This window comes from Barbatula barbatula, assembly GCF_947034865.1.
Source record: "Barbatula barbatula genome assembly, chromosome: 16".
Classification (NCBI taxonomy): domain Eukaryota; kingdom Metazoa; phylum Chordata; class Actinopteri; order Cypriniformes; family Nemacheilidae; genus Barbatula; species Barbatula barbatula.
This window is the reverse complement of record NC_136779.1, coordinates 5,049,536-5,063,448: the sequence shown is the minus strand read 5'-3', so window position 1 is coordinate 5,063,448 and position 13,913 is coordinate 5,049,536. Positions and strand designations below refer to the sequence as shown.

Genomic DNA, 13,913 nt, shown 5'->3' with positions numbered 1-13,913 from the left:
AATGCGTTTAACAATTATTTCATCGGAGAGACATATTAATGATGCCTTTATGATCCTGGATTTCCAAGTAATATAGATATATAGTATATGAAAACGAAATTATTGTATCTGCGCTCTTTTTATTTATTTATATGAATATGCTTATATACCCATCATTTTAAGCGACAACAGCCCTCCCCAAATATAGAAATAAATAGAAAATGAATAGAAATAAAAACATCAGGTGTGTATTATAATATTTTAATAAGTTTTAGATGCACTTGACAAATTTACCAAAGCTTTCATATTTTATACAGTTTAACAGTCAGTTTGGAATGATTGAAAAAATAATAATTTTGCTAAACCAATGTTGCCATCTATGCACAGATCCCAAACAATGTAATACGCAATTGTCTTTCAGTTTCGTGCAAAAAACGTAATTTTATTATGAACGAAAAATATTATTTTTATTTACATAAGAACGCGCCGTATCCGATTTAATACACCAATGCAACGTTGCGTAAGTAACGGTACTGATTCGTCTATCCAATCAGCGATGAGTTCACTCAACCTAGTCGTCACGTGGTAAACGTTCGCTCACCACGCCTGTTTTGCTGCATCACTTCCGGCCGTAGTTGTATACGTTCTAGACACAACACTGTTTTGCGAACTAACATGGAGTCATACGGAGTGGAAGTAAGTGCGGAAAACGACGATAGAGAGACGATTAAAGTTCCCGAAAGAGTGTTGCGCAGAGATCAAGCGAGGCTTGAAGAGGTCGAGCGCCGTAGAAACGTCAAGGAGAGCCAAACCGTGACGGAGGAAAAGAGCGACTTCTTCACGTCCACCTTTAATGCTGAGAAGGCTGCTGTGGAAGAAATCATCTCCAGCTGCAACTATGGCGACCAAGCGTCAAAAACCTTGGAGGAGGCCAGTGTCAAAATTCAACAGCTCCAGAAGTTTCTTAACGATAGCGTCATGTTTCTAACGCAATATGAAATAAGGCAGGCCCAGGCATCCTTGCAGAAACTGCAGAGCTCTCTGGCTGATAATAGGGAGGAGGCACTGCCTAAAAAGAAATTCGCCTTCAGATCCAGGAACGCAGGGACTGGTAAGCAGCCTGCACCAAAACAAGAAACATCAGGAAAGTCTGCGTCTGTTGTGGATGTTGCGATTTGTGCAAATCAGTGCGGGTTCTCCAATGTCGACAGTCAGGTCTTGATCATGCACGCAGAGGAAATTCAGCAACGGGATGTGCTGTTATCTAATCTGACAAACTGTAAAGTGAGACTTTATGGATGTCCGAGCACCGTGCACATCAAAATCGTCCGTAACTGTGAGATCCTCTGCGGCCCTGTTTCCAGCTCTGTTTTTGTCGATCAATGCATTGACAGCACTTTAGCTGCTCCCTGTCAGCAGCTGCGCACCCACAATACTTCTGCTACTCAGATATACCTCCATGTGACCAGCCGGGCGATTATAGAGGACTGTCATGGGGTCAGGGTTGCCCCCTTCACGTGGACTTATCCAGGCATTCATGAACATTTTAAAAAATCTGGACTTGATCCAGAGCGGAATAACTGGGAACAGGTTGATGATTTCAACTGGCTTGCTTCTGGTACACCCTCTCCCAACTGGACTATCATCCCAGAGTCTGAGAGAATATCTAGTTGGGAATCTGTACAACCAGCTACCTAGTCTTAATGTGTTTACAGTAAAAACAAGGGAAGCGTTCTACAAGCGTTTTTGTTTTACAGATATGACTCTAACATGATACCAATAATGTAACATTTTCCAGAACTTAAATAAACTAGATGCTTAGAAAATGATCAAGTGGAGCACTGTTGACATCGTATAAAGTTTTTGCTTAAATGTGGTATATTCATATAACCATAATAACTGGATGCTTTGTTATATTTGAATATAAAGTGTATTCACAACTGTTAGAGATGTTAAATTGCACTTAATAAAAAGTTTGATCTGCCATCAAATGTCTGACAGAAAATGTTGCACGAAAAAATCAACTAACAAGTTGGACAAAATCTGTATCTTACTATACAATAAAAATTAATTGAAAAATTAAACTGACATTTGATTGCCTTTCAGGGAAGCACAAGCAGTTATTTAAATCAAAATATGAGTGTTTTTAATGAATTTTTTTATAGTATTAATAGTATTATTTTCATTGTCTACAGAAATTATACACACTTTTTTCAATTATGTTGCCATTAAATACATTTAGTTTCTAAAAACTAACTCATTAACGGTTAATATTATAATGAGCCTGCTTTATTCCCATAATTACTTGAACTGTCTATAAGAAATCTCAAAGAAATGCTGTTGTGCTTGGTCGTCAATGGGCTCCAAGACCCTTAAAGCAGAAGTGGGATGGTCTTAAGTATTTGTCTCCTGGTTTTTGGTGTCCTACTAATGATGTTGGTCAAACCATGTGACAGGTCAAGCCAATCACACGCCATGGCAGCAGCTTACAAATAGGCTCATCTGTTGGTCAGGGATTTCTGTAAATGGGATAAGGGTGATTAGCTGGATCTACGATGACGTACGGTATCTTTGCAGTTAATCATTCGGATCTTTGGCAGGTAGAGAAACATCACTATTTGCTTTGATACCTGTAAATACGGTTGATTGTAGTTATTGTAAATTCAAATCCATTGGAAATGAAGACGATGCGTTACACTTACTTTTACTTATAGACCGACCTGATCTTTGTTTTAGTATGGGTGCGAAGACAGTCATGAAAATATCTAACAAGTGCTTGCTTTACAGGAATGGATTACACATTGCGCCTTGAACTTACTTTGAGTGTTAAACTTTCCTAAACTCATCACCAGACTCTAAAAATATTTGTTTTCTTTATCTGGACTTTTAAATAATCATCCAGCATGGCTCTTATGAAGGTGAAGTTTGACCTGAAGAAACGAGTGAAGCTGGCCCAAATGCTATGGCTCATGTACTGGATCTCAGTTATGGCCGGTGTGCTCGTCTTCAGCATGGGCCTTTTCTTTAAAATTGAACTGCGCAAGAGAAGTGAACTCATGGACAACAATGAAAGTCATTTTGTACCTAACCTGCTAATTGGTGTGGGCCTGTTGGCGTGCGGTCTCAATGCCTTTGGGGGCAAGATCTGCTATGATTCACTCGATTCCACCAAGTTTGCAAAATGGAAGACCATTTTGAAGCCCTTTCTAATTTGTTGTTTGTTCTTCAACATTCTACTTGTCCTCACGGCATTTATGTGTTTTACCATGAGCATAACTCTACAGTTCACCCTCGCCGAGGGCCTGAAAAATGGAATGAAGTACTACAAGGACACGGACACACCTGGCCGTTGCTACATGAAGAGAACTCTGGATCTCATGCAGATAGAGTTCCGTTGCTGTGGCAACAATAACTACAAAGATTGGTTTGAGATCCAGTGGGTGAGCAACCGTTACCTGGACTTCAGCTCCAAGGAAGTCAAAGAGTTAAGTTTCTTTTTTATTTGTGGCAGAAAAATAATGCATTATTGTTTCCGTTCAGATCCTTTCAATTTATTTTGTTAAAATATAGTTAATTAAAGTTTTAAATAGCTTTCCTGTAGCTCGGTGGTAAGAGCATGGCACTAGCAATGCCAAGGTCGTGGGTTGGATCCCAGGGGATTGCATATACTTAGAAACAAAAATGTATAGCGTAATGTAATGTTAGTCGCTTTGGATAAAACCGTCTGCCAAATACATAACATGTAAATAGTGGGTGAGGATAGATTTTATTCAAGATGTCCCCTTTTAAGGTGACCAATACAATACAAACTAGTATCGTGATCTGTGATTTTATTGTTATTTAAGTTGTGATAGAGGGGAGTGATTTGTGGGGGGTAAATTTGCAGTGTAAGTGGTAACTTACGCACGTTAGCCACTTTGGAATTAGTCGATAATCTTATTGGATCACATTTTCTTGCTCTCAGAGCTTACTGTCTGTCTCAATCATTTGAAGGCCGGAAAGACAGGTTTGAAATAGATCTTAAAGTTTCTAATAGTTTCACAAGAGAGATGTTCATCATATTTGGCAAGGGGTATGAACATTGCTTAGTTAGAATGCTTTGGCAGATTGTTAGAGTTAGAGAATCACCAATTGCTGTTTACATGAATTGCCTGTTACAGTTTATATTAATCTTTAAATGAAATCAATGACATTAAAATTCCAAGTAATCACTTATCGGATGTCACTTAAACTTATTACCAGTAATGAAATACAGTTATTCAAATTTTGTATTTTAAATATGTAACTAAGTTACATGTATTACATTACTCCCCAGCCCTGTTAATGCTTATACCCCAAAATTAATATCAAGTTATGAAAAGTGCCTTGAATATTTTGGAAAGTTTTTTTTACCCAAAACAAATAATAATAATGCCATAATGTAGAATCTTGTCATAGATACTTATCAGTACATACGGCGTTAATTTGGATATAAAATAGCCAAATTATATTATTTACTCTAAAAAATGACGTTTATTCACACAACAACTTGTTTTTTCTTCTTCAGCCGATTCAGCAGTAATGTGGACGGTAAATATCTAGTGGATGGAGTTCCCTTCAGCTGCTGCAACCCCAGCTCCCCCAGACCCTGCATCCAGCAGCAAATAACCAATAACACAGCTCACTACAGCTATGACCATCACACAGAAGAGCTTAACATCTGGAAACGTGGTTGCCGGGATTCCCTTGTGTCTTACTACGGTGGAATGATGAACACTATCGGGATACTTGTGCTGCTGGTTACCGCTCTGGAAGTAAGATGTTTACCTTTGAAATTTCTTAATGTCCTGATCCAGGATCAGATCTTAATCGCTTACATTACCTACCTGTAATCTTAACGGGCTACGATAAAAAGGTCAAACTGGTCTCTGATCAGTACTTATTGTGCTTACCTTTGTCCAATCCAGATACGTAATCCTATAAATTGCTGTTACAAGGTGTTCTTTGGTTTCTGACGCCATATAATAAATGATAATATTTATATAGCTTTAAATAAAGAATTGCACACTATGGATTTGAGGGGAAATCTCAACTTTCTACATTTTATGACACATTTTCAGAAGATTGTAGAGATGGTGCATTCTCTTTATTCATTTGCTCAGCTTTGTGACTTAGTCTCACCTAGCATCAACGGGGAAAACATCAAACTGGCTTGGTTAATAATAAATGTGCTAAATTTGGAAATCTTGGAACTACAGAAATATCACTTGGCCGGCTGAGATATTTTAAAAAGTAAATACTCACAGTTGTTACGTTTTTACTAGACCAAAGAATTACATTTGTAATGCAGTAGTGCAAAGTAGCCTAGTAAAAAACTGCATTTTTCAATTGGCTAAAGTTACTAAATTTGGCAACAGTCTTTTAAACATTAACAAAACTTTCATTGAACTATGTGACATGTTAACAACAAGAAAGGAACATTTTTAGTTTGGGGGACTATAGATTTTTAGCTGATTCAATTAAATAACTTCTTATTTCTACTTTAATTGAACCACTTTGTTTAAGAGTCTTTTAAGGCTGACAAAAACAGTACAGCGTTACAATGTTTGCATATAAATTTTTTTTGAATATTGATGGAAATCTTGAGAGGTCCTTGAACTAGAGGTGGAAGAGTTTAGTACTGTGAGATGATGCGCTCACACTCAAGATTGAGAGGGATCAAAAGTTCTAATCTGTGGGGTGGAGTTCGGCGTTGAGTTCTTGGAAAAGGTGATCCCGAGTTCTCTGGGTAAAACCTAGAACACTATATTAATTTGAGTTTAAACGATTAAGTAAAATTCAGTTTGACTCGAGCAGAGTTAAATAATACTAACTCTTATATGCTTTGCTTCAGATTTCTGTAGTGATTGGTCTACAGTACGTAAACACCTCTCTGTCCACGTTGGTGAATCCTGAAGACCCTGAGAGTGAGAGCGAGGGCTGGATCCTGGAGAAAACTGTCAAAGAAACCTTCACTGACATGATGGCTAAGATGAAGGCCATGGGCAAAGCCAATCAAGTGGAGGAGGGGGCACAGGAAGGGGGTGTGGCCACTGTGAGCTGAACAAGCCACACCCATCAGAACTTCGGTCATGCCTACTTGAGGTAGTGTGCTTTGGGACAAAGCCTAAATCTGAAGCGTATTTCATTCACACTACACAAAGTGAAGACAAAGCCAGTTAAATAAGAACTTGTTAAGAAAATAAAATGTAAATAAAAACTCATTATAAATTGTAGTTTAATTGGTGTAGTAGAAAATCATTATTATGTTGAAATCCATAGATAAATATAATGCATCCCAGGCATTTTTATTTAATGCATAAAATTTGATTTGTACTCAATTGTCAAATGTAAAGGTTCAATTTGTTTTAATTATTTCTTCACCCCAAGGCTGGCTAGTCCAGGCTTTATGAAAGGTTAAAGGTAACTTCCCACCCCGACCACAATACAGTCAGTCCTTTTATATTTTTTTCATTGATATTCCCTCATTGTCATGTTTGAAAAGTGTGACAAAAGAACAAAATTTTAAATTTATAACAAACGAAAGAAGCTAGAGCGACCTATTTTCAGCATTTTGGCCAGAGCTGGATGGAATGAACACAAATATATATTTTAATTTAAGAAGTTGCCATTCTTTTTAAAACGCACTAAAAGGGTATACAAATGTATGTTTAGGATATCATCATTTTCTGGCCTACCGGATGTGTCCTCTGTTAGATTATTTACTGTAATCTGAGTCGATTTGAAAAAAAAAACATTCAGCACCAGATAAAAAAAGATTTCAACACAGGCTGACTTTGCAGGTTTAGGAGACTAGCAACGTTTTAAGCCCAAAAATGTGCTATGGTACAGAGGAATAACCAGGTACATGGTGGGGCGGGGGTGCTTGAGAAGGCCCCTGGAGCTCGGAAGAAAGCTTAAGCTTGGCAGCTAAACCCCGACCTGTGACTTCTGGAATCTCCTGTGCTTTTCCACTTGCACATTTACTCCATTATCTGTCCCAGGCCAGAGACCGAAACTCACTCGGACTTGTAATTATTTGTAATTATTATATTCTAATAAGATTATTCTTATTATGTGGCTATGTAAAAAGTTTAGAATTATTAAAAATATATTTTTCTTTTTGTAAAAATACAATTGATTTATTTTGCTTGTAAGCAGAGTTGACCATCCTGTAGAAGAGTGTCTGGTGCTTAGTCATTGTAATTACGAATAAAATGTGTTAAATTGAAAACAAGCAGCTTCTTCAGTCAATTCAGAGATCAAAGAGAGCTGGGAGCTTTTCCTTATCTAATAGGATCAGAAAAGAATTATGTGATTAATTCACATGGTGTTTGGCACAGTCAGTTTTAATTATAGGTCAGATAAACTGTCACCATGTGGTGTATAAGTCTGTATATTGTAAATATTTGTACTTTCTTTAAAAAAAGATATTTGATCACCATCGCAAGGATTATAGCTTTATAAAAGCCCTCATAAAGATAAAAAAGAATTTTGTTTTAGACATTTGGAAAACGTTACAAATGATCCACGTTTACATTTGAATGTTTTATTTCAAGAAACCTCAAGAAAGTGCAATATAGCAGGAAACGGGAAGGAAAACGTTGGTAAGGTTCTGTTGGTATTTTGATTTGTCAGCAACCAAATAAACAGGAGCTGATCTGATAAGCTACTTTTGAATGTGCTATGCTTAACTTCTTGGCAGGTGACCTGAACTCCAACTGTGCAGTCGGTTAGCGTAGCACACAGAACGTCCTTGTTCAGGTATGTCTTCAGGCCATGCACTTCTGTGGGTCACAAAGTGTTTGCCAGTGACCAGAACTCAAACATTAGATGATCTATGATCACGTTAACTGAGATGACATATAGCTGCAATCTCACACATAAAATTAATGTTTTTGTGGAAAAAACTGAAATGGAGCTACCCATTTAAGGTGGATGGAATTGCTTAGCAAATTATTATTTTGGAGGATTGTTTGAATCAAAACTTTTAATTGTAGGTTTTGTTATCTTTTGGGTTTTCGTTTTTTAAAGTGGATATATTCATATTCTTAAGTTGTTTTTTAACCGTTAAACTAGCAGCAGTAATACCGCTTTCCAAGAAATTAGTTTCTAATATTAAGGTGTATAAACTTAATGTATTTCCCCTCTGACCTATCTTTAAATCCTCTGACTAGAACAGTAGGTCTCAATTTCAGAATTACAGAAAGTGTAAACCTGCATATAAACATAATTGAACCAATTGTCTATTTTACTGTCAGGTGAACACTGCCATCTGTTGGGTAGAAATTGCGAGTGATCCACATACATTTCTAAAATTATGTATACATCTTTAACATCATCTTCTTTTTCCCTTTATTAAGTATCACAGCTTTAATGTTGTTCGAAATGGATAAGCATTATTATTTCAGAGTAAATATAAAAAGGTTGTATAGGGAAATACCAATGATGTAGGTCAAAGTTTCATTTATTTCTCAGACTGAATGAAGTCTCTAAACAACTTTTACTTTGATGTCATAGGCTCCCGTTTCACAACGTTGTGGTGGATTGTCTGTTCTCTCTCCAGGGATTTTAGATTCTCTCTCTTTTTCTCTCACCTGGAAAATTGCTTCAATTCAATTTTATTTATATAGCGCTTTTCACAATGTGCATTGTTCCTAAGCAGCTTTACAGGGGAAAATAGAAACCTTAAAACACAAAAAAGGTAAAACACACTACATGGTGTTTTATATAATAAGTTTGATTATTCTAGTAAATAATATCTAATAAATGCAGTCTCCCGGTTGTTTATTTTGCATTTAAGTAAATGCTTTGCTGAAAAGATGTGTCTTTAATCAAGATTTAAATTGGGCGAGTGTGTCTGATCCTCGAATAGTGTCGAGAAGGCTATTCCAGAGTTTAGGCTATTCCAGAATTTAGTTGTTTTAGGGGTTATCATATCTTCATATCTCCATCTATCTATACACGCAAGCACGCACGCACGCACACACACACTAGTCTCTCTGGCATGTGAACCGTGATGGCAGATGCCCTCTCTCTCTCTTTCTCATGTTCATAAAGTCAATCTGTCTAATTTACGGTTCATAAAACTGGAGATTCACATAGTGCTCTGTGCCTTCAGCTCTTCACAGCTTCATCAGTTATATCTGTGTGCAAGATCTCTGATTGAGGAAGACAGCATACACACTCAGCTTTGAATGAGGATGGTATGTGTGGGTGTTCTATACTTCTCAAAGAGTGACGTGTAGCCAACACCAGCTCATTTTTGTCGTTAGTGGTTGTTTATATTATTTGAACAAGAATTTATAATTTACGCACTTTTAAAATGTTGGTAACCTAACAACATTGGCCCCCCATTGACTTCCAATATTTAGACACAAATTCCACTGAGACATTTCTCAAAATATCTTCATCTGTGTTCCACGTGACAGAGTCATAATAAGAGTAATATAATTTTTATCTAAACGTTAGAGATTCAACACCAAGAGAAAATATTTAGTACTCAAATTAATTTAAATTACTCATTGTACTTGTTTTCTCATCAAGTCAGTTTAATTTCTAAGATAATAAAGATTTATGGCATTTGACATGCCAGCAGAGGGCATTCTTCTCCGTTATCCTCTCTTACGAATAAGAACTTACCACCTGTTACGAAATTGCCACCTCGCAAATACGAGTTTGTACTTAAAAAATAATTACAGTAAGAAATATGCAATTTCAGCTCAATATCAAAACAGCTCTGACCTTCCCTATAACATTTGCTCAGATGTTGTGGACATTTTTTATGAAGCCTGTTCTTTTTCAGTTTTGCAGAAAACACGGGTTTAATTATGTAATTTTGCCTGGTCTCCATTTACCTAAAACAAAGCGCATTTAGGTGCCTCGAGGAATTTCAGAAGGTTTATACCTATCAGCCCTATTTGTCTTTGCTTGGTTTTGGTACAGATTAAGTGAATATCTCATTTGAGAATGTAGGCCTATGGTGCTGCGTGAGACAGAAGCCAGGATCATGTTTTGATTTTCGAAACAACATCTTGCAACTTTCGAGTTGTTGAAGACTTTTTTTGCTAATGTTTTGTTACTGAAATAAGTTACACTAACATCATCTTCCTCGTGGGGGCAGCATCCACTCATGTGACACATTGACAGACGCTTTCCGTAATTATACAGTTTCACTGATGTGATTCCTGTGCAACATCCAATCATTTCTCAACACAGATGTCTCTGACATATAATCCATTTTCAACAAAACACATCTGAAAATAAATTATATAATAATTTTCACATACTCACATCATGACCCCAGATGTTTTTCTTACCCTCTGCTCTCTGTGCCTGGCCTGGGTCCATGGTTTCTCGGTTTCTTTCATTCTATATGACCCGGAGATAAATGCCTACAAGGACACTGCAAATGACAGAAGCACGCTGGGGATGGAGAAAGAAAAGAAAATGGATGTGGTGGAGCAAGGAGAGAAAAATTCTTTGCAGGTATAGCTGCATATTTGCTGGGTAGGGTGAAGTGTCTTTTGTATTTGATTGGACTGCTGCTCTGAGATCAGAAATAAAAGGCTTTATCCATTCATTTATTATAATTTATACGTTAGGGGTCGTTCACTCTAAAATAAAAATGCTGGCATACTTTATTCACCCTCATGTCAGAGTTGTGTAAAGAATCTTCTGTTTGGAATGAGTGGGATCGATCAGGACGCAGGAGGCCGTAGTATATGGATGGATGGGCAGCTTTACTTTCCACGGATGGAGTTTCATTATTTTTCTCTCTCCGTCAGACCGGCCATGCAGCGAGGGTAAGCAGTTCTTATAGGGTTGGGTTGTCTTTATTCAGCCTAGAAGCCATTAGCGTGTCATTTGGAAGTAAGGCTTCATCGTGAGGTTGATGTTGGGTCTTTTGTTCTCAGCACTGCAGTGGCTGTTGGCAGCAGAGCTTAAAGGTGTAATTAGGTTTTGATAATGGTAATCTATATTCAAGGAAAGCTGACAGAGACTTACACTTTTGCTTTCAAAGGCCCACATTACAACTTACTTTGCTCTACGAAGTCCTTCATTAAAGGAGCTCTAAGTGATTTTTTGGCATATCACACAAAAATGTCCTATAGGACTACTTGACCGACATGAAAGTAATAGAAATTACACTAGTCTCACTGCCTTAAAGGCAGTGTAGGCAATCCTGTCCAGATAAGTTTTTTGTCATGCTAGTTGGAAGTCTCTTAACATCCTGATAGCAATCAATAAGTAAAGCGAAACATTGGTATTTTTTTATATATCGTCTGTGTAGGGTCAAAAATGTGACCAATTACTGCCCTCGGTCCGAGGACAATGATAGGTCATGTACATTGTCAGTCAGCCTATTTTGCATCCCACTGCTTTTTATGTAGTACAGAAAATTGTTTCAGTCTGTCTTGTCTAGTCTATTCTGATAGAACAGGAGATAAAGAAACATTAGTATTGGTTTTATCTCTGATTCCAAAACTAGATTACTGTAACAAGCTCTCCACCGCCGCCAGCCACGCCCCCGCATCGCGTCTTCGCCCAGCTTCACCGTTCCCATTCTCCAGACTTCTGACACCACAGACTACACCCGTAATCCCCAACACCTGACACTCATTTCCTGGACACTATATATGCCATGTCTTTTGTTGTGTTCTTTGTTGAGTGTAGTTGTTTTTGAAAGTTCAGACCTCTTTAATATACTTACCCGTGGATGCTATTTTGTGTTTATTACTTAACCGTGGATGTAACCTGTGATTACCTACCTGTGGATGTTACCTGTCTGTTCTGCACCTGATTTCACTCCATTAAAACCTCCTGTTTACCCCAGTTACCTTGTGGCATCTTTCATCTGCCCAGAGTTGTTACAGAAGACTAGACCAAATACTAAGATGACCACTCCTTCAACATCACCATCTCCGGACCCCTCCGCCGAACTGGTCAGATTTCACTGCACTCACACAGCTACCCTTTTGGCATTTCGCCAGCACTTTAACTGACTGTTCGTCAGTCGGCAAATCTTTTCTACGTGCTGGACCTTCTCCTATCCCCTTCCCTTGGTTCACGCTGCTCTGGAAGAACTCAAAAATGCCAAACTCTTCTCCAAACTCGACCTCCTTAGTGCACACAAACCTCATCCGTATTAAGCAAGGCCATAATTGCCTCTCTCCAAATAAAACATGAGGTTCTGTCATGGTTCACAGAGGCATGATCACGGCACTTAACAATGCTCACCCATAGTCCTGTTAGTTAACACTTGGTGAAAAATCCCCTAAATGCTATGAGATTTGAAGTGACCTAGCTGCCAGCGATTTTAGCGGAAATACGTCCTGTGTGCATATAAGGGGTAGTTCACCCAAATACTTGAATTCTGTCATCATTTGCTCACCCTCTTGTCATTCCAAACCTGTTTGATTTTCTTCTGCAGAACACAAATGATATTCTGAAGAATGTAGGTAATCAAACAACAGTGGGACCCATTAACTTCTGTTGTACAGTCACAAAACTAATTCAAGTCATTGGGTATACCATTGTTTGGTTACCAACATTCTTTAAAATATCATTTGTGTTTTGAAGACGAAAGAAAGTCATGCAGGCTTCTTGTGTGATGATTGACAGGTCAAAATGGTCAGGCCGGAGGAGAGAGCACAAATGGGAAATATTTCATCTGAATGATATTTGGCCTGTTAAGCACACACACTGTCTGATGACAACTGTATATATATATATATATATATATATATATATATATATATATATATATATATATCTGTAAACTTCAGAAGTGCAGTACTTCTGCAATGTCGGTCATGAATAAAAAAAGATTGGAGTGGACAGCTCATTCAAAAATGAAAATCTATCATCATTTAATCACCCTCATGTCCCAAACCTGCATGACTTTCTTTTGCAGAACGCTGGTAAACAAACAACATTGGCCCCCATAGACTTCAATTGTATGGACACAAAACCCCTCAGAATATATCTCAAAATATCTTCTTTTGTGTTCCATGTAAGAAAGATACAGGTTTCAAACAATATAAGGGTAAATAAACACAAAAAGTAACAAACAAACAGTAGTGAAAATGTACAAAGCCCATTGTGGTCAAGTGAGTCTCTATCGCATGCATATCTATGGCTATGTAACTGCCAAGGAGGAACGTTGTCCCTCAAAGTCAGCGTGGCCCTATGAAACGTGCAATTGTTCTGCTGGTTCCAGAACAATGGGTCGTCTTCGCCCTCACATGCCCACCATACCAGCTGGTGATGACAAACTGCGTAGCCACACTAACCCTCCTTGTATATCCAAACGGCCATCCGGCACATAAGACTACTGTTGTCCGTGCCTGGTCAATGGACACTTGATTGTTTGTGAACCAGCGCTATGCGCCGGATTGCCTGGACTGGGGGTGGAGGGCGACCAGGACGGGCATTCACAACGCTACATATTTGTCTTGGAGGCCACAAAAGAAGTACACATTGACTGTCAATGAGATACATTGAGCTAGGCTGGACAATGGGGGCACATTGGACGGACATGCTCATGTAAAAACATGGGCACATACTGTATATGTTAGCGCAACATTAGCATTTCAGTATCTGGGAATGTGTAACTGCTATGGTATGCATACGATTTCAACGTGTTATATATTTATGGATGGAGTTTCTTTAGCTTAATTGTACGGTTGCAATTTGAGGATTGTGATAGATGGGAACATCACAATAACGAAATATGTTTGCATGAACTGTGTGAGTGTTCGCAGTATCCAGTAACAGTTTTGGAACGAGGGGTTCTCAATTTAACAGGCTGTTGGGATCAGAACACCCTGTAGCATAAAAGAGCCAAGTCTGAATTACATTGTGCTTTGACATTTGCTCTGTGGAAGATTCTGGATGTTTATGACTCATGGTGT

General features: G+C 38.1%; 2 protein-coding genes across 2 annotated transcripts; both read left to right on the top strand.

Moving 5' to 3' along the window:
- Nucleotides 1-338: 338 nt before the first annotated feature.
- On the top strand, nt 339-2,104 carry tbcc (tubulin folding cofactor C). The gene has a single exon (XM_079477159.1). The coding sequence runs from the start codon at nt 655-657 to the stop codon at nt 1,675-1,677; it is 1,023 nt and encodes a 340-aa protein (XP_079333285.1). The 5' UTR covers nt 339-654; the 3' UTR covers nt 1,678-2,104.
- A 391-nt stretch (nt 2,105-2,495) lies between these two features.
- prph2a (peripherin 2a (retinal degeneration, slow)) lies at nt 2,496-7,668 on the top strand. The gene is made up of 4 exons (XM_079476981.1): nt 2,496-2,579; nt 2,767-3,463; nt 4,526-4,772; nt 5,852-7,668. Exons 2-4 carry the CDS (start codon nt 2,883-2,885, stop codon nt 6,059-6,061), a joined length of 1,038 nt encoding a protein of 345 aa, XP_079333107.1. The 5' UTR covers nt 2,496-2,579; nt 2,767-2,882; the 3' UTR covers nt 6,062-7,668.
- The last annotated feature ends 6,245 nt before the right edge of the window (nt 7,669-13,913 follow it).

Coding starts and splice junctions, on each gene's coding strand:
- prph2a (XM_079476981.1), top strand. CDS start 2,883: ATGGCTCTTATGAAGGTGAAGTTTGACCTGAAGAAACGAGTGAAGCTG. Junction 3,464..4,525: donor AGCTCCAAGGAAGTCAAAGA/GTTAAGTTTCTT, acceptor TTTCTTCTTCAG/CCGATTCAGCAGTAATGTGG. Junction 4,773..5,851: donor TGCTGGTTACCGCTCTGGAA/GTAAGATGTTTA, acceptor GCTTTGCTTCAG/ATTTCTGTAGTGATTGGTCT.
- tbcc (XM_079477159.1), top strand. CDS start 655: ATGGAGTCATACGGAGTGGAAGTAAGTGCGGAAAACGACGATAGAGAG.